Raw genomic sequence first — 18,236 nt, 5'->3', positions numbered from 1 at the left:
TTGGCAAATTATATACAAATTTCAAGCTCCTAGGTTTGAAAATGCTGCTAAAACTTTGCAACGTTGGTGGCGATCCAAATTATGGTATGTTTATATTAAAAACATATTAAGAAATAGAAGACGTAATGCCGCATCTGTCATTCAAAAAGCGTGGAAATGTTATTTGGCAAGACGAGAACTGCAGATATTAAGAGAGGAGTACGCTCGGGAATTACAAAAGAAAACCAAAGCTATTAGTAAAATACAATTATATTGGAGATTAAAAAGAGAAGCTAAAGAAATTCAGAAGAATTATCAGCGTACGAAAGCGTCGATTATTAAAATTCAAAGATGGTGGAAGAGAATTTATTCGACAAAACCGTACGTAAATGAATTCAAAAAGAAACAACAAATTGTAATTAGCATACAAAAACGTTGGCGTGCCAAATGTCTAATGAAATATGAAAGAAATAATTATCTTAAGCTTAAAGCAGGCACGGTTAAAATTCAAAATTTGTGGAGAGCCTGTTGTTTAGCTAAACAAACATTAAAAGATTATCAATGTAAAAGAACAGCCATTATTTTCGTTCAAAATAAATGGCGGGCAAACTTATTGGCAAGATCAGAACGAATAATTTATCTACGGAAACTCAGTGCTATTAAATTTATTCAGCTATCGTGGAAAAATTATCTCGTATCAAAGAGACATCGAAGCCATTTTATTGCGCTAAAGAACTCTGTCAGACTTATTGAAAAGTTGTGGATATTAAGAAAGACCGTATCCGAGGAGAGGAAACTGTTTCTTTTACAAAGGCGTAATGCTACAATTATACAAAGGGCATGGCGACATTATCGAGTGACTAAGAAAGACGTTCAGCTTTATAAAAATAAGAAAAAATCGTGCCTTAAAATACAATCGTGGTGGCGATTCGCTGTCGCGTTAAAAAAATACAAAAACCAACGTGAAAACTGCATTAAAATACAAAAATGGTGGAGAAGGGTCATTTTAAGTAGGAAGGAACGTTCGAATTACTTAAAAATCAGGAATTCCGCAATAATTTTCCAAAAGAATTGGAAAATGAAATTAATGATAAAAGATTATAAATGTAAGAAGGTTTCCGTCTTAAAAATTCAATTATGGTATAAGAATATTATTGCGTCACGAGTGATACGAGATGAATACGTGAAATTGAAAGTTGCGGTAAGGATCGTTGAAGTTCGGTGGCTCGCAACATTAATTGGAAGAGGCATTAAAGTGCAATATTCGGCTACTAGAAGCACACTTATCGCTTTCCAGCGACGATGGAGAGCGCAAATTATTATGAAAAGAGAGCGCCAAGAGTATCTACAATTGAAAAATTGTGTCGTGAAAATTCAATCGTGGTGGAGGATGATAGAGGAGAAAGGACGTTATAGAGAGCTGATTAAAAGAAACGCGTCCGCTATGGTTTTACAGCGAAGGTGGAGAGCATTGAAAAGTGGAAAAGAGGCACGAGAAATGTACATACGTCGTAGGTATTTCATAATCTTTATTCAAAGAAAGTACCGAGCAAATTGTATGGTCAAACTTGAGAGGAGAAAATTGAAAAAATTGCGAGAATCGGCCATTACGATCCAAAAATTCTGGAGATCGTATAAAGCAATGACGGATTATAAGAGGAAAAAGCAGGCAGCGATAATTATACAAAGATGGAGAAGGTTATCGATCGATGTGAGAAATGCGCGCCATAAATTCCTGAATTTGCGAAGTAACGTTATTAAGATACAAAGTCAATGGAGAATGCATCGGCAATTGAGGAAGTATACGAGGGAGCGTGAAGCGGCAATTACAATACAACGACAATGGAGAAAACATGAATTATTGAAAGTTGAGCGGCAAATTAAGGAATTTGAAAGACAAAGTGACGCGGCACTAAAGATCCAACGATATTGGCGCTCGATATGTAAAATGAGAGCTTGTAAGATTCAATATTGTGAAAGGAAAGATGCCGTGATTGTATTGCAAAGGCGATATCGCGCGAGAAAGCTCGCCTTACAAGTAAGAAACGACTGTCGCAATAGAGTTTTGGCAATCGTAAGGATTCAAAAGTGGTGGAAATGCATTTTGCGTAAACGTCAATTGGAGCTTTTGAAGGTAAAGGAAAAATTGGCGGTTACATTGATAGAAAATTGGTGGATCGATGCTTCTAAAGAGCGGTGCGTTCGCATTGCCGAGAGAATTAAGTTCGATAGAATGTGCCGAGCTGCAATTAAGATTCAAGCCGTCTGGAGGGGGTACAAAGTTCGCCTAATGGCGAGCAAAAGAATGGCAATGTTACGCGAAAGAGCGAAAAAAGCAGCCGAAGCCGCCGTCCCGTCAGCTACGCTCGCCTTCCGATTGCAAGAGAATATCGAAATCTTTAAGAATGCCTCCAACATTGGCCAGCTATCGATCTGCTTAGCATCATTAGGTAAATGCTTGCTTGTAAATAAAAATAAAACAAAAAAAAAAACAAAAAAAAAACAAAAATACGCCGTCGATTTCGCATTTGAAGGTGATCGATAAATAACGAAAGATTATAAAAGCGTCGGTGTTTTGGCATTTTAATCTCGTAATTGAGTAATCGCGGTAAAAAGCATCGTTAAATTTTTTTTTTTTTTTTTTTTTTTTTTTTTGCAGCAGCAGCAGCATTTTAACATTGTCGCATAAGTAAAGTAAATTCTTTTGCCTCCTAATCGCTTATCCACTCGTTGTTTAAGCGAGTTATTTAAGTTATTTAAGCGATCAACGAATCGCACGCGACACTTTTAAATAAAATAATAACTCTTTGGGCGCGCACTACACTACAACTAGTCTTACGCGGTCGGACATGGGATTTGATTTCAGCCAAAATAGACAATTGGCACGCCAATTAATCCCAAATCCTCAAGAAATCTTTTCTCTTGCAGATATAATAACACGTTTATCTCCGAACGCTTGCATCAACGTATGCCAATTAAATTTAGTCTCCAAATTGTACGATATATTAACTCGAGCTAATAGATCGTTACCTTGGTTAGACGTTTGCCTAAAAGACATAAGCATTTTATTGACTCTAGCCAAGTTCAAGCCAACGACGGCATACGTTTTCAAGGTGGGTATTAAAGATAATTATCGTCGTAAAGTTTTGACATTGCATAACTTCATCAACATTTTCACAGGAAGAATACATCGAGGTGCTAGTAAGGCTATTGACCATATCGGCAGATAAGAAGGATGATTTATTTTTACACACTGCCACGCTAATATGGGTCCTCATTGAAAATACGAAATACGCCGAGGTATGGTGAATTTAATATTTTGAGCATTTTAACAACAAGATTTACGATTCGATTGAAATACATTTATTAATGATGAAATCTCATTGATTGTAGGCTGTGCAAAATTGCTCTCGGACGAAGTATTTACTCAGCTCTTTATACACGTCGATTAATCGAAAATTGACAAGAATCACGCCCAACGTGCCCAAAATTAAAGGTGATACTTTGCCAAGTCCCAAGCCCGATTGGGGACTAAGGCATAAGCGTCCGCGTATTTTTAACAGTGTTTCTCAAGCCATAACATCCATTGCCTCGCGTCTAAACATTCTAAATATTCTTCCAACACCGAACTTGCAACGATCCTTTAATTTCTCCATCTGAACACAATCTTACAATGTGCAGTTGAAACATACGCATTAGATGATTGAGTTACGTTATTATTAAAACGATAAGAAATATTCTTAATATTGTTACATGAGGAAAGAAGTATACATTTTTTAAAAGCCTGTGTACATGTAGATGAATATTTGATTATCGATTGATTTTGTAAAGTATTAGCGATTAATTACAGATTACAAATATTTTCTTAATAAACTCTTTCTTCTCTCTCTCTCTCTCTCTCTCTCTCTCTCTCTCTCTCTCTCTCTCTCTGTATCTCTATACATATATACATAGGCAACAAACAAACAAACAAAAAAAAATAATAATAATAAATAAATAAATAAATACTGATATCTATTTTTTTTAATAATATTTTTATTGCAATAAATATAATAAACAATAATTATTGTTTTGGCGTTACATTTTAACAGTCAATTCTATACATATACATGTGATTATAAATTTTAGCATAAAATGAAGCAGGAGATGCCTATCGATATAAGTAATACATTTTGCTGCATTTAACAGATAATCCAATGTATAAAAACAAAGTACAGCAGCTACAATTAATCTGAAAGTTGTACTTTTTGAAAAATTGTGAATCCTGTTTTAACGATACTCTGCTTTTTCATACAATATAATTCGTAGGTATGAAATTTTCAATGCTTTATATCTATCGTATGAAAATAGGCGTAAATTTAAAGCGCGTAGGTATTTTAAGTTTTATTCTAATTGCGTGTTTGTTGCTGCAAACTAGGCTCGTAAAAATGGCTTAGGCACATTTTATATTACCGTATTCTATTTATATTATTTAATAATTTAATTTCCAACAAATTTATTAATTTCAATAATATTGGGGGGGGGGGGGAGTTGTTGTCGATAATTGTGTTTTGTAGCTGCTATACACCGAGCACTAAATGTCAATTTCATTGTGGAAGGTAGCAGAGTATTCTAATGTCCGAAGAGTTTGAATATTACAATAATAAATCGTGAATGTAAATTTTATTTACACAACTACTGGAAAACAGTGTAAAAAAGTACCAATTTAATTCTCATGTACAGATTTAAGCTCCTTGATTTGTTTAATCAAGTAAGCTTTTTCATCATTAAATTGTTCGTCTTCGGAGCGATCTGTGTGGAAGCGTGTAAGGAACTCTATCAGTTTTTCTTGATTGCGTAGTAATATGTCCAGAATTGGCTTAGGTTTATTTGGATTAGCAACAAATACCTACGATTATTAATAAAGGTGTCTCATTATAGCGGATAAGAATTTTCCAAAATTTGTGTTTAAAAAATAACCGACATTTCCCAAAGTATGCACTCACCTTAAAAACATGGAAGGCCTCAAATTGTATATTGCGAGACTTCTCTTTAAGCATATTCATCATTAATTTTAAATTATCCGGATTAGAAATGTATCGCGTCATAACCTGCGGAAGAGAAAGCTACGTAAGATGAAAATGGCCTTAAATATCGTGCCTTATGTCTAAGATACACGAGACTTACGGTAAAGTTGTGTCGATCTAATAAAAGTTCTCCTAATAATTTTAAACTTTGCCTACGTGTAACATAATTCTCTGAATTTAGTAACCTCTGATAGTGTGAAAAAACTTTATCGTAATTAACTTCTAAAAATTCAGCGCTTAAAATTTTATGCCTTGTGAGAAGTTCCTGTATCATAGTTAAAACATAGATTTTAGATATACATATATATATATATATATATATACTATTATTATTTTTTTTCATTTTTTAATCAATTGTCTTGTAAAATGAAGTTATATAAATAACCTTAAATGTAGAGAAGGCATCCGAAGCAATATCAAACGTTGAAACTTCAACATATCTGAAAAAGTTATAAAAATCATCCGAATAAATCATAATTTTGGCTAATGCTTCGTATCGAGCGCACTCTCTTAACATGGTGCCACAATTTAAAGCGATATCTTGATGCTCGTATCTGAAAGTGTTCGTTTCTGTATTAATGGAGTAATATTAGTAATTGTTGTAACAACTGTCTTAACGTCTAAGTCGACTCACCCTGACATAAGGGTAAACAAAATTTCTGGTTTAGTACAAATATATTCGACAGTAGGAGATCTCGTACCAATTTGTCTTCTTAATATATTATTGAATACCTGGGCAACGTCTTTCTTACCCTGAAATTAATTATTAAATGTAGAAATTTGTAAATAATTGCAGAGACTGTCAATTTAGCCTAAGCACTTATCGAGTTGATAAAATGACGTTTATTTTTTCATGCGATAGATTTTTAAAACGTTTCACATTAAGCTGTTAAGACATCGCAAAGATAAATTTCATATGCATACATATACACATATCAAATGTAATATTAATAAGTCTGTCGTACCTCGAAATCTATCCGACTGAGATTTTGAACAAGAAGGAGTAAAAGATTACTGTTGTATAATTCTTGCGCTAATTGGGCTACAACGATATCGGCTTGTGGTTCCGACTCTGCAGTTCCATACAGCATATTTTTAATATGCACCAAATTTTTACTAACATCCTCTTGCGCCTAGAAGAAATTGTCATATGTATTATTACCTTTATCATAAACGAATAAAGATAAAATGATAAATCCAACCTACTTTTTCCACTTTCTTATCACCTCGCTCCAATGCACTAACTGCTTCTTTTAAAGCCTTCACCACCTCCGCTGGGCTTTTTTGGGATTTCCCGAACAGAGGCATAATTTCTTCAAACATGGTTACAATTAGCAGTAGATTAATCGATTAAATTCTTAAACGCTTGCTAATATTACGACAAATTAGATAATTAACAATATGGTTTGCATGCATTCGTTAAATCTGACAAAAGTCAGAAAACATCAATCGGATGAATCTAATCATCAAGAAGCGTATCGCCTCATTATCGTATCAACTCGATTGTCCTTCTAGAATTTTTATAAACGACGATGCCAACAAATCAAATAGCCACCAAGTTCGACCACGACGTCCGTGCAAATAATTAAAAATACTTCAAAGCGAGCTTCTATTTGAATACAAATAATGCCAAGAATTATAAATCGTCGATGGTACGGATAAGTAAATTAATAAACGTCTTGGACGATTGTAAACAATGAGGATGCGGAAACAAAGTTCGCATTACTCGAGTTTTGGAAATGACAAGTCCGAGTTCTAATTGACAAACGTACGGTAGATTAAGTCGTGAAAGACGATCGTCATGATATAAACATGAGACATACACACATAATATAACCTATGTTTAATAGAGAAAAGTGGGAATACGCAGTAAGCTTGCGTTATGCAACGCTCGCACAACATTGTTCCTTACCATTCAATCGCCAATTAATCCGTTAGAATGTACGCAGTTGCTTTGGAGGCACTTGCGGCTCGTTGTCCGTCCCTTTAGCAATTCATTAGTAAGATAAAAAGGGACGTGAGTCCAAAGGAGACAGACGTTACTGCGACCCGCGTAGCGCAGCGACAGCAACGGCGACACTCGCGATTCGACACTCGTCAGCGAACCCGCACTCGTTGCCAAGGATGACGAATATCGGCAATCCCCACGAGCGAGCGACACGAAAAGCTACGTGCGCGGTGCGCCTCTCAAAACAGATTCTTCACAGCTCGCACTCGCAGCTCGCAGCTCGCAGCTCGCAGCTCGCAGCAGCAGCCAGCAGCAGCAGCAGCAACAGCAGCAACAGCAGCAGCAGCGGCGGCAGCGGCGGCGGCGGCGGCGGCGGCGGCGGCGGCAGCGGCGGTGGCAGCGACGACGACGGCAACAGCAGTAGCAGTAGCAGCAGCAGCAGCAGCAGCAGCAACAACAGCAGCAACAGCAGCAGCAGCAGCAGCAGCAGCAACAACAGCAGCAACAGCAGCAGCAACTCGATTACTTGGATGGATTTGGTCCACCTTCTCCACCTTCTCCACCTCCTCCTCCTCTCCTCCTCCAACTCCTCCTTCTCCTTCTCCTTCTCCTTCTCCTTCTCCTCCTCCTTATCGTCCTTTTCCAGCGGCGCAATATTCAAAATCGTGATATACGCGGAACATTCGACCAGCGCGAGGGACTCGCTCACTTTAGCGCATCGCATAAGCCAGGAACGGAAGTCTTATAGGGGTTAATCTCGCGACCTGAATAGGGAGAAGTCGTCGAAGCTGAGCCCTGGAGAACTCGAGAGTCCCCGGTCCAACCCAATAGTTTGGACTCCATCCCTTCTCAACCCTCTCACGGCCACGTACACATTTCCAATTCGTGCATGACTAGCTCACCTTCACACGAACACAAGCATATGCCAATATCTATGCGGCTACGTATCTGCATTATTAGCATTAGCTGATGCATACATTATTGAGTTTATTTATATGCATATGGCATATATTGTATGTGTAGAAAGAGGCGTATCGTCGAGTGCAGCCTACGCGTCCACTCCAGCGTTATATTTACGCTGGGTGGGTGTACTCCTTGTCAAGCTCCTGTGCCTTATTCTATCAATCTCTCTCACCCTCTCTCACTCTCTCACTCTCTCTCTCTCTCTCTCTCTCTCTCTCTCTCTCTCTCTCTCTGTATGCTTCTTTATGAGATCCGAGCCGTCATCGTGTGGCGCGCAAAGTATCTCGGCGGCGCATTGGCTGGAGTCGAGCTTCTACCGCCGCCGATTCGTCGTGCCTCGCGGCTTTTGGTCGATAAGAGATAAGTAGCGGCCGCCCACTTTGCGATCGTTGCCGTCGCGATGATCGACTGCCTAATTACCTAATCGGCTTTCTAATAATGGAGGCTGTCGAGACTTGGTGCGCGCGTGATTTGATCGACTCGTCGCGTGCGTCGAGGGGAGCGCGCGCGCAAACAATGGTAAACTTCAATGGCAAATTATAATTGTGGTACGTTACTCTTTGTGTCCGAGGGAGTGGAGTAATCTTAACCTGGGAATTGGGAAGGCGCTCACGGCAATTTGTTTCGTATTGTCTTTTAATGCCTCCAATGGCTTTTAAACGCACTTTATCAAGTTCGAGTCAGCTGATAATTTAAAATTCTGCAATGAAGTATAAATTTGGCAGGGGCAGTGCAGCCAACGGTAGGTTGGCCACACTGGCGGCAGTATTTCTCCCTTCGATCATATGCTTGCGATTGTTAGGCTATGTACGTCGATGCATAGCTGCATTGTTGCGTGACGGAGTTTTTCCAGCACGGATTTTCGTTAAATATACACGTTTATATACATATTTGGGGTACTTGGTCGATATAATTTTATAAGGGAACAACGGGACTAGCTAAATGTGGCTCGGCCCTCTCTCATTATTTTACGGCTAAATGTAAACAGAAAACAAATTCGAAAAAGGGAAGCGAAAGTATGTGCATCCATTGTCGAAATACGTTTCATTTATGGTGATAATATGTCAAAGTCAAACATAAGGAAAATAACGGTTGACCCTACGAAATGTAACATTGACTCTCGGCGTCCAAGTGTTTTCGAAAGATTGGGCACTAAACCAGCGGTCAGTACAGCCGCTCAAAACGCTTCAGATTACTGTAGAAATTGGGCAGTTAATGGCAGTTGTTCGTATGGAAAGAACTGCAAGTGAGTTATTCCCTTTATTTCGTCGATCCTAGCAGCCTCCCACTCCTCGTTAGGCCAATAAAATTGCGACCTCCTCGGAACTTCCTAAGCATTATATTAATGTATATATATTAATCATGATTTCAGATATGCAAACACGCATATACTAATAAGTCCTTCAAAGCGGGTGAAGAAGGATAATGCACCTGCAAATCCTTCATTGGTAAATATTAAATATTAAGTTGACGTATGAATGGGCGAGTATTTGCGATCTTAAGGGCACCGACTAATGTATCCTGTGATGATTTACAGCTCATCGAAGATCCTTTTAAGCGCCTTACATCTAAAATTGTGAAAACAACCTCGCATAGCCCGGATTTGAATTTGGAAGAGTGGAATCAGACAGACTTGGAGTACGAAGACGAGAAGGTGCTGGAGAGGCGAAGGCAGCTCTTGCAAAGAGAATTGGAATTACAGATGAAGAAGGATAAAGAGGTGCATGGAAAGGATAAGATAAAGTATAAGAAAAAGGCAATGAGCACGTCTTCCAGTTCGCACAGCTCGAGCTCATCCAGCAGTACTAGCAGCTCCAGTAGCGAAGATTCGTCTTCCAGTTCGACGTCCGACTCGAGGAAAAAGGTTAAGAAGTTCAAGAAAACAAAGCACAGCGCTTCGCCGGAATTCGAAGACGACAAAGACAGGAGGAAAAAGTAAGTTTTTGAGTTGCATTATGCGATATGCGGACATAAGTCACGATGCTGCCTTAAGCCAATAAGGCAAAATCCGCGTTAAACGCTTTTTTGATTTTTTTTTTCATTTCTTTTTTTTTTCCTTTTTTTTCGTTTTTTCTGTGTTTACTATGTTTTTGTTTTTGTTTTTGTTTTTGTTTTCTTAAGTATTATTAAAGTGCTAGATAGAGAAGTAACGACTGAATAACATGTTAATATTGTTGTGTAATTAAAAAATTTGAAAATTCACTTGGCAATAATTAACTTGTTCATTTGCAGATTAAAGTTAAAGCGCTTAGGAGGAAAAAATGAAAAATTGCCTCCAAAAAAGAAACGAAAAATAGAAATGTCCCCAAAGAAAGATACCCCTCCAAAAGCCTTTAAGAAAGCAAACAGTTCGATTGTACCTCATAAACATATTTCTACACCTAGAGCCAAATCCCCATTATCTGCAGCATCACACGGCACGCCAGCGAAGGCTAAAGAACGAACTAGAAGCGAATCGCCGAAGCTGAAGCTCAGGGAGTCCGATAAGGACAGGCATCATAAGAAACTGCGGGAGGCGGATGAAATGGCGAAGGAGATGGGCCAAAAAAAGATTGCCGACAGAATCGAGCGGTTGGATCGAATAGACAGGCTCGACAGAGCGGATAGAATAGAAAGGGCGGAGAGAATGGAGCGCGGTGGTGATAGGGGCGAGAGGAGCGATAGGGGCGACAGGATGGACAGAATGGACAGAACGGAGAGAAAGGAGATGGATAAGGGCAAGCCGCGCCTCCTCGATGAGAAAGGTAAGGGCGACGAGCGCTCGAAGCCCCGCTCCAAGGACAGAGAGAGGCGCTCGAGGAGCCCGCCAATCGAGCGCTTGAAGCACCAGTACCTCAAGGACGGCTCCTCCTCGGCCAAGTCCAAGCGCAGTCGCAGCCCCGACAAGCTGCGCACGAAGCACGACTCCGTGGCGTCGCGCCAGCAGGACAAGGCACCGGGCTCGAGCAGGTCGCGCGAGCTCGACAAGCGCGAGCGCGACTCCCATAAGCGCGAGCGCAGCAAGGACCGGGAGGACTCGCGTAAGCTCGAGCCACCCAAGCCCAAGGCCCTGAACACGGACGAGCAGCGGAAGGGCTCGGTGAGGGAGCGCAGCAGGGAGCGCCGGCTCAAGGAGCACGGCCACCCGCGACTCGTCGGCCGCGAGCAGCGCGACAAGGAGCGCGAGGAGAGGCGCACCGAACGCGACACCGGCAAGTCCGGGCAGGGTGGCGCGGGTACCCTCGACAAGGGGCCGCGTTACAAGGAGCGGCTAAAGGAGTCGGGCCCGGATAAGGGCTCGCGCGTACTCAGGCCCGAGCGCGATAAGGAGCGGCCGGAGCCGAAGGCCCCGGAAGGTCGAGACCGCGAGCGCGTCTCCCAGCGCTTCGAGGTGCTCCACAAGTCCGAGCGTGCGGAGCGCGAGCGCGGTGAGCGGGAGAGGGAGCGGGAGCGCGAAAGAGAGCGGGAGCGGGAGCGCGAGAGGGAGCGGGAGAGGGAACGCGAGAGGGAGCGAGAGAGGGAGCGGGAGCGCGAGAGAGAGCGGGAGAGGGAGAGGGAGAGGGAGCGACACCGTAGGTACGGCGGGGTGCGATTCGAGGGCCGGGACGAGCGTAAGGAGGCGCTGAAGCTCGAGCGGCTGCAGGAGCGTAGAGAGAGCCCGCGGCGCGCCCTCGAGCTCGAGCGCGGCTTCGAACGGGGCTACGCGCGGCCGGCGCCACCGCCGCCGCCCCCGCCGCCGCCGCCCCCAGCCCCTCCCGAGCACTGGGACGAGCCGGAGGAGCCGCAGCAGCATCTCGAATACCGGGAGCATCGGGGCCACGAGGACGAGCGGAGGAAGCCACTGGTGGAGGCGCGTCGCTACAACAGCCCGTTCAACGAGCGCCGACAGCGAGTGGAGGAGCGCGGGCAGCCGAGGTACCCGCTCCAGCCGGAGCGCAACTTCGAGGAGCTCCATCATCCGCTGTACGCCGGCGACAAGATCCGGCCGGCTTCCGTCAGGTACGCTCACCCCGAAACGGACATGCTCCTTCGCTCGATGGAGCGGTGACGGAGCGGAATTGCGGTGGAGTTAATTTAACGCTTATTTAACATTGATTTAACGTGCGCGCGGTTAACTGTCACAGGGACGAGTCGAGCGGCGACAACTGGGAGGTGCATCACGAGCTCGAGCATTCGGGGCGCGACCGACCATACGCGCCCAATGACTGGGAGGAGAGGGAGTGGCGAGGCCGCGCCATGTGGGACAGGGAGAGTCTGCCCCGGTCGGAGGCGCACGAGGAGGAGTGGTCGGCGAGATACGAGAGCTCGATCGCCGAGTGGAAGGTCACCGGCGAGCCCAGGAAGTGGGACAGTCAAGCGCTGCACATGCGGGCCTCCTACAGGAACGAGCGCATCAAGGAACTTGAGCTCACGGATCCGGCGCACTGGTCGGTGAACTGGCTGCTGACCCCTCGCGCGATCCAACCACCCATCACCGGCCAACGGCCAACAGACTCGTTAAACCTCCGCGTGTTTCACTCTTCTAGCAAACGCAGGCCCTTCGGCACTCCGGAGAGGCGCGAGGATCTTCCGAGTCACGCCGCGAAGCAGGCGCTCCACAACAGCATGAAGGACGAGCCAATCAACAAGAAGCTCATGGAGCTGGCGGAGGGCAGGCCACGCAGGAGCCGGGAAAAGTCGGCCGACAGCTTCCAAAAGAAGCTGTTCCCGAAGGAGAAGCCGGAAGTTAAGGAGCCCCCGCCCCCGCCTGAGCCGAAGCGCTGCGCCGACGAGCCACTGCCGACGCTACACACGGAGAGCGACCTCAGCGACATCAGCGACGATCCCGATGACATTCTTAATATGGAGGAGGAAGTTACGGAGAGCAAAGCGAGCGTTAAAAAAGCCAGCGAGACGGAGAAGGACTCGGCATCGGTGAAAAGTCAAGAGCAGGCGCATTTGTCGCCCAAGCCGCCCGTGGACGACGCTGTCTTCGCGAAAGATAAGGATTCGACGGAGGCCTACAGGTATCACCAGTCGGCCCTCCCAATATTAGCCCTTCGACCCTATTCGCCATTCGCCCGTAACGGCGACTCGTTCGTTGGCCTCGCTCATTCACCACCCTTCCCCTACCTTTCGATTACAGCAACAAGAATAATATTGAGGAAGAGAGCATGGAAACGATGGACTTTGAAGAGATTTCCGACGGCGAGCTGGAAGAAGATGTTAAAACCAGTTGCAAAGGATTGGGAGACGCCCTGGGAGTCGATTGGGAAAGTCTCGTGAAGGAATCTCAGCCAAGGCGCCCCATTGCCACTAGTCATGATAATGTTCAAGATCGTTGGCAGTGCAGAGCAGTTTTCCAGCGCATTGGAATCTCCGTGAAAGCCGCGGGTCAAGAATTAGTGGAAAAGCTTTTTCAAAAGTATACAGATAACGGTAGAGTGTACATTTTATTATTGATATTTTTTTCTGCTTTTTTTTTTCTTCTAATTGTGACCTACGGGCCCCCAATTCTTCGCCCCTGGCACTTAATTAATTTCAATTTTATAGAGTCCAGTAAGTTACTTCTCGACAATGTGGCATTTGTACATACAGCACTAGCACGAAAGCAGCTCCTACCAAATTCAACGTATAGATTAATAAGCAATGATGATTTATTGTACAGGTAATTTCTATGGTATCAGGTGTAATTCTATAAGATTCCATGACATGTATACCGAAACTAAAAACTCTGTTATATTCTATATATCTGTTATATCCTCTTTTATTCCCAATTCTATCCTATCCCAACCTCCCACTCCGCCACAATGTCCATATACATATGCATATGTGTACATACTACACGCGTATATATATATTATTATTTTATTTTCAGAAGTAAGAACGATGTTGACGTGGATGAGAATCTTAAACCTTGTACGAGCTTATACGAAGAAGCCAAATTACTTCTTGAACAAACAGCATGAGATATGTGTATAAAGAGTTTGGTAATGCTTATATGCAATTTTGGAAGACTTTGTACTTTCAAGAATGGTTGTACATGATGTAAAAGCTCGACGATGTTTGTGAAAAGCTGTATTATACACACCTCGGATTTTAAATAAGAATTTTTTTTTTTTACAGATAATTTTTTGACTTTATATTCCATTACTCTTGCTTTTTATAAGCAATCAATGATTTTTCAGCATACATTTTCTGATAATCGTTGGGTGCTACAACATCTTTTTTCAAAATTCTCATTGCTTCCAGCAAAATGTCATCGCTTACGGTAGGGTTGATCTGAAAAGATTATGAGTTTTTTTTATATATATATATATATATATATATATATAGGAATCTAATACATTCGATTCCCTCTCTATATATTTTAATAGCATAATTTTACATATTACCTCATGATTCGTAGGTACATACAAATTTTCCTTTCCTGCTGGTGCTTATTTAAATTTTTCAACCTTCGTGCAATATAATTCATACAAGATTAAGCCTAAAGATACAACATTAATTGTACAAGTATTGATACATTAATTGACAAGAAAAAAAATTCTGAAACATTGTCGTTGATACCTTTTTTCGTATAATCGCCGCAATTTAATTTCTCCAAGCATTCAATTAGTGTATTACAAAACTGTATTTTTATGTTTAAATCCTCGTCGCTCAATTCTACAATACAATAATCATTAGAGCTATTAACTTTTTAATGAAATTTGTTATTTATATCTATACCTTGCCAAGTAAATCCATTAACCCGTCCGAATAACGATACGACTCTAAACAACATTTCCATCGTCACGTAATTTGTTGCAGGAATCAATACACTCAATTCCCTCTGTATAAATCTTAAGATTCGTCGCGGGTTTGTATATAAAACTTCCTCGATTGCTGCTGCTATGCCAGCCCTAATCGAGGAAATCTGTAAGTAAGAGAGAAAATTATTTCTTATAACAGATATTCCCGATTATCCTTATTGTAACGCTTTAGAAATAAGAAAAAAGAATCGAAGAAAAGAAGGTGGAATCTTCAAGATACCTGTTTATTCTTAATAACCAGGCCACACTCGTTGCAAGTCCAAGCACTATTGAAACACAATGGATCATCGGGCAGCAAATTACCAAAACATTGGTCCTCGGCACAATATAACGCTCCTAATAAACTGCCACATTCCTATTGTCATTAAAATATTTATGAATATTAAGCTTTGGAATGAAGATAAATATTATGCAGTCTCTATGCGCGCATATATTCGATTAAACAATTTGTACAATTTATGATCCAAGCATTTGTGTAATAACTAAGTATAGAATGAGCATACCGTGACGTCGGAACACCTGGTACAGCAGCAGCAAAAATGCTTGGTCGCTCGGAGAAATTTTCGCCTCATTAACGTGTCCCAAAGCACATCGGTATAAGTCATTGTGATCTCCTCGCCCTTGGCGATCGACGTCGTGGAATACACATACAATTCCCCCTTGGAATCGACGATGTGCCTCGTATTGGGAATGCACTGGTGATTCGTGAGGGCGCCCAGAGGGAAAAGAGCGCGGAGACTCGTCGACGAGTTGTCACGCACAACAGCACTTTCAAAAGAATTCGTATCCATAACTCCGCAAACACGTCGCATAAACATCTCATCTTCCGTCTTTAATACTCCTTTCACATTTCTCTTCAGCATCTCGACCTAATTTAAAAATTAGATTATCAAGACTTTACATTATTATCGAAATTGAAATTATTCGCAATCGAATACACTCCGCTCAATGCGATATATTACTTAGTGATTTTATCTGCCATTTATTTGGAATATTATTTGAAATTTATCGATATCGGAATGAAAATATTTAATTAACTCTCAAATATCGTTAAGAAATCTTTTTTTCTTTTTTCCTTTTTTTTTTTAACTGATCGGTTTTATTACGATAAAAAATCATATATATCAAATGTCTATACTTTATTCGTACCAATTTAAACAGTAGTTTATATGGAGTATATTTATATATATTTATATATATATATATATATATTTTTTTTTTCAATGCACACACTAACTTAATATCCAATGTTGTCTTTCCTTTTTCTTATTTTTACTTCTTCAAATCATTGTGATATAAGTGTAAATATTTTCTGCATTTCTTCAACAAGGGAAAATTGTCGAGCCGATGTTTAACATTATCTTTGTGACAGAACATTTTGCGAATTTTTTCTAGGATCTCAACTAAACGTGCCTAATTAGCGTAACTAATTAGATTGTACTTGTAACTAATTAGCGGCATGTACGATAATGCAGTAATAATATTTAATGAAAATTGGGATTTCATTGGGTATTATTAATGTTCATGATGAATGTTTTTTTAAAAAAAAAGTATAATTTCTATTATGATATTTTACAAATATTTACAAATTGGGAATAAAATTTTGAAGATTCTTCATTTTTATAAATATTTGTCAATGAAAACTCTACTCTATTAATAATTACGAGTTATCTTCATTTTATAACTAAATAAATTGTTACGCATGAAGCATGATATAATTTTTTATATTTTTCTAGAAAAAATTTATTTTATTTGTGAATAAAAATTATCAAGTTAATTTCTTACATTAATATTCTATATTATAATATTCTATACTGTTTCTTTTATAAAATTTATATATATAAATTACTGTTTACATTTAATATATAATGCCACTATTAACAATAATAGTAATATTCGTAAAACCGATATTAATGGTGAATAATTAATTGTTTATATAAAAAATATATATATATATATACGAAACTATTAATAATTCTCTATTATTTTTAATTTTATGATTGTAATTAAAAATTAAGAATTATTGTAAGAACTGTCATTTAATAATTAATATAATTATACAGTCATTTTTTATAGAAAGTATAATTTTGTATGTGTGTGAAATATACTTTTTATTTAAAATATTAAGAGTTGTGTTTCGAATGAATTAGAAAGAATTAAATAAAATTTTAATCTACAAATGTTTTTAGTGGAAATATTATATAAAATTTATTCTTATAGACATAATTATGTTCTAATATATATGAAAGTGCATAGTATCATAATCTGAAATTGGCTAAATTTAGCTAATTTCACATTTCATATCCAATTGGTTATGAAACTAATTTAAGGCTTTCAGATATTTTCGAATACTCTCTTAGCAACATTAATAACAAAAAGTTATTAAATAAAATTAGAATCGCAAGACTGCTATAATTATGTGATTAATTATAAATCATTGTAAATTTTCCACAGTCATTAAACTTGCATATTTTTTCGAATTCATAAGTATAGTTTTTTACATTTCAATTGAACAGAATAATTAAATACGCTGGAATTGAATATCTATAATGATAACTAGTAAAAAATTGATCGTTTAATCGATATTTTCATTAAATATCACAATTTATATATACAATTTATAATTGGTGTCGTATTCAGTTTTAAATTTACCGCTTCTGGCGCTCGAAGCGTGATAAACCTAAAGTATAAGGCATAAGCCATAAATAATCAGTAAATGCCCGAGTCTCAATGCCGATCAATCTTACTGTCTCTATAATGATTTTTCGATCTTCGCTATCAACACCATACATAAAGTTACAATACTAGGAGATAAATTAAGTAAGAATTTAAATCTTCAAATTTATGGTGACTATTTTAATTTATAAGTACGCATTGTAATTTCTACTAGACGATATATACATATATGCACACGCGCGCGCACATACTTATACATATATATATATTTTTTTTTATGCATGGGCCTGAGTAAGCCGTGTACGCGAATTCATTTGCATAAAACAAGCACGTACATTTTTTCAACGTATGTAAGAAATGAACGTATGCGTGAATTCGCGTACGTACATGTAAGTTGCATGCAAGTAAATTAGTATTTAAATACGTGAATTATATATAGATACATGCTATTGTAGCATGGGAAAACATGCAGGTGTGCATAGAAATATGTACATACAGACGAGACTCTACTCTTATAAATCTAGACAAATAAACAACAGTGAAACGAATAAAAAAATTTTTTTTTTTTTTTTTTTTTTTTTTTTTTTTAAAGAACTTGCATGAATTATAGAAAAGAAACTTAATTTAATAATCATCGAATAAATATCTGTTAACACAGTTTAGGTTTAGCAAATTATATGCATTCTTACGCATGCTTACATTTCCTAACGTATTTTGACTCGTGACTGATATATCAGAGCAAAAGTATTTTTTATTCGAATTTTTTAATCATAATTTTGCAAAACTAATGTACATATATATATATATATATATATATGTGTGTGTGTGTGTGTG

At 39.6% G+C, this 18,236-nt stretch overlaps 5 protein-coding genes across 7 annotated transcripts in view; 3 read left to right on the top strand and 2 right to left on the bottom strand.

Annotated features, from left to right (window-relative positions):
• The window catches only part of LOC105368737 (protein abnormal spindle), a 7,665-nt gene extending 3,802 nt beyond the window's left edge, over positions 1-3,863 (top strand). Inside the window, exons 8-11 of the mRNA XM_011507824.1 lie at positions 1-2,429; positions 2,908-3,092; positions 3,160-3,279; positions 3,373-3,863. The exon at positions 1-2,429 is cut by the window's left edge and continues 6 nt beyond it. Of these exons, the coding sequence (XP_011506126.1) occupies positions 1-2,429; positions 2,908-3,092; positions 3,160-3,279; positions 3,373-3,639 (3,001 nt within the window). The 3' untranslated portion in view covers positions 3,640-3,863. The remainder of the gene's footprint in view (positions 2,430-2,907; positions 3,093-3,159; positions 3,280-3,372) is intronic.
• A 759-nt stretch (positions 3,864-4,622) lies between these two features.
• On the bottom strand, positions 4,623-7,267 carry Mo25 (calcium binding protein Mo25). Of its 2 annotated transcripts, XM_011507823.1 has the most exons (8): positions 6,958-7,267; positions 6,252-6,358; positions 6,011-6,178; positions 5,680-5,798; positions 5,431-5,599; positions 5,146-5,310; positions 4,965-5,069; positions 4,623-4,867 (listed from the first exon to the last, which is right to left on the bottom strand). In XM_011507823.1, exons 2-8 carry the CDS (start codon positions 6,351-6,353, stop codon positions 4,685-4,687), a joined length of 1,011 nt encoding a protein of 336 aa, XP_011506125.1. In that variant the 5' UTR covers positions 6,354-6,358; positions 6,958-7,267; the 3' UTR covers positions 4,623-4,684. The 2 variants fall into 2 exon arrangements, with proteins under 2 accessions (XP_011506125.1, XP_011506124.1); XM_011507822.1 differs by lacking the exon at positions 6,958-7,267 and having other exon boundaries at positions 6,252-6,368.
• A 1,218-nt stretch (positions 7,268-8,485) lies between these two features.
• LOC105368734 (zinc finger CCCH domain-containing protein 13) lies at positions 8,486-14,064 on the top strand. 2 transcript variants are annotated; one of them, XM_011507820.1, is made up of 9 exons: positions 8,486-9,202; positions 9,329-9,404; positions 9,494-9,891; positions 10,189-11,934; positions 12,060-12,362; positions 12,462-12,941; positions 13,061-13,353; positions 13,468-13,582; positions 13,793-14,064. In XM_011507820.1, exons 1-9 carry the CDS (start codon positions 9,018-9,020, stop codon positions 13,881-13,883), a joined length of 3,687 nt encoding a protein of 1,228 aa, XP_011506122.1. In that variant the 5' UTR covers positions 8,486-9,017; the 3' UTR covers positions 13,884-14,064. The 2 variants fall into 2 exon arrangements, with proteins under 2 accessions (XP_011506122.1, XP_011506123.1); XM_011507821.1 differs by having other exon boundaries at positions 8,487-9,202; positions 10,342-11,934.
• A 28-nt stretch (positions 14,065-14,092) lies between these two features.
• LOC105368733 (SET and MYND domain containing, arthropod-specific, member 8) overlaps positions 14,093-18,236 on the bottom strand; it is a 9,194-nt gene continuing 5,050 nt past the window's right edge. Inside the window, exons 2-6 of the mRNA XM_011507819.1 lie at positions 15,230-15,595; positions 14,947-15,081; positions 14,644-14,830; positions 14,310-14,580; positions 14,093-14,196 (exon numbers count right to left, since the gene is read on the bottom strand). Coding sequence (XP_011506121.1) covers positions 14,405-14,580; positions 14,644-14,830; positions 14,947-15,081; positions 15,230-15,589 — 858 coding nt within the window. The 5' untranslated portion in view covers positions 15,590-15,595 and the 3' untranslated portion in view covers positions 14,093-14,196; positions 14,310-14,404. The remainder of the gene's footprint in view (positions 14,197-14,309; positions 14,581-14,643; positions 14,831-14,946; positions 15,082-15,229; positions 15,596-18,236) is intronic.
• The window catches only part of Hmgcl (hydroxymethylglutaryl-CoA lyase), a 2,960-nt gene continuing 2,159 nt past the window's right edge, over positions 17,436-18,236 (top strand). The window contains exon 1 of the mRNA XM_011507818.1: positions 17,436-17,546. The gene's annotated coding sequence lies outside the window, so the exon portion shown is untranslated. The remainder of the gene's footprint in view (positions 17,547-18,236) is intronic.

This window comes from Ceratosolen solmsi, unplaced genomic scaffold (genome assembly GCF_000503995.2).
Source record: "Ceratosolen solmsi marchali unplaced genomic scaffold, CerSol_1.0 scaffold1, whole genome shotgun sequence".
NCBI classification, from domain to species: domain Eukaryota; kingdom Metazoa; phylum Arthropoda; class Insecta; order Hymenoptera; family Agaonidae; genus Ceratosolen; species Ceratosolen solmsi.
The sequence above is the reverse complement of the archived record's forward strand: the minus strand, read 5'-3'. Positions and strand labels throughout refer to the sequence as shown.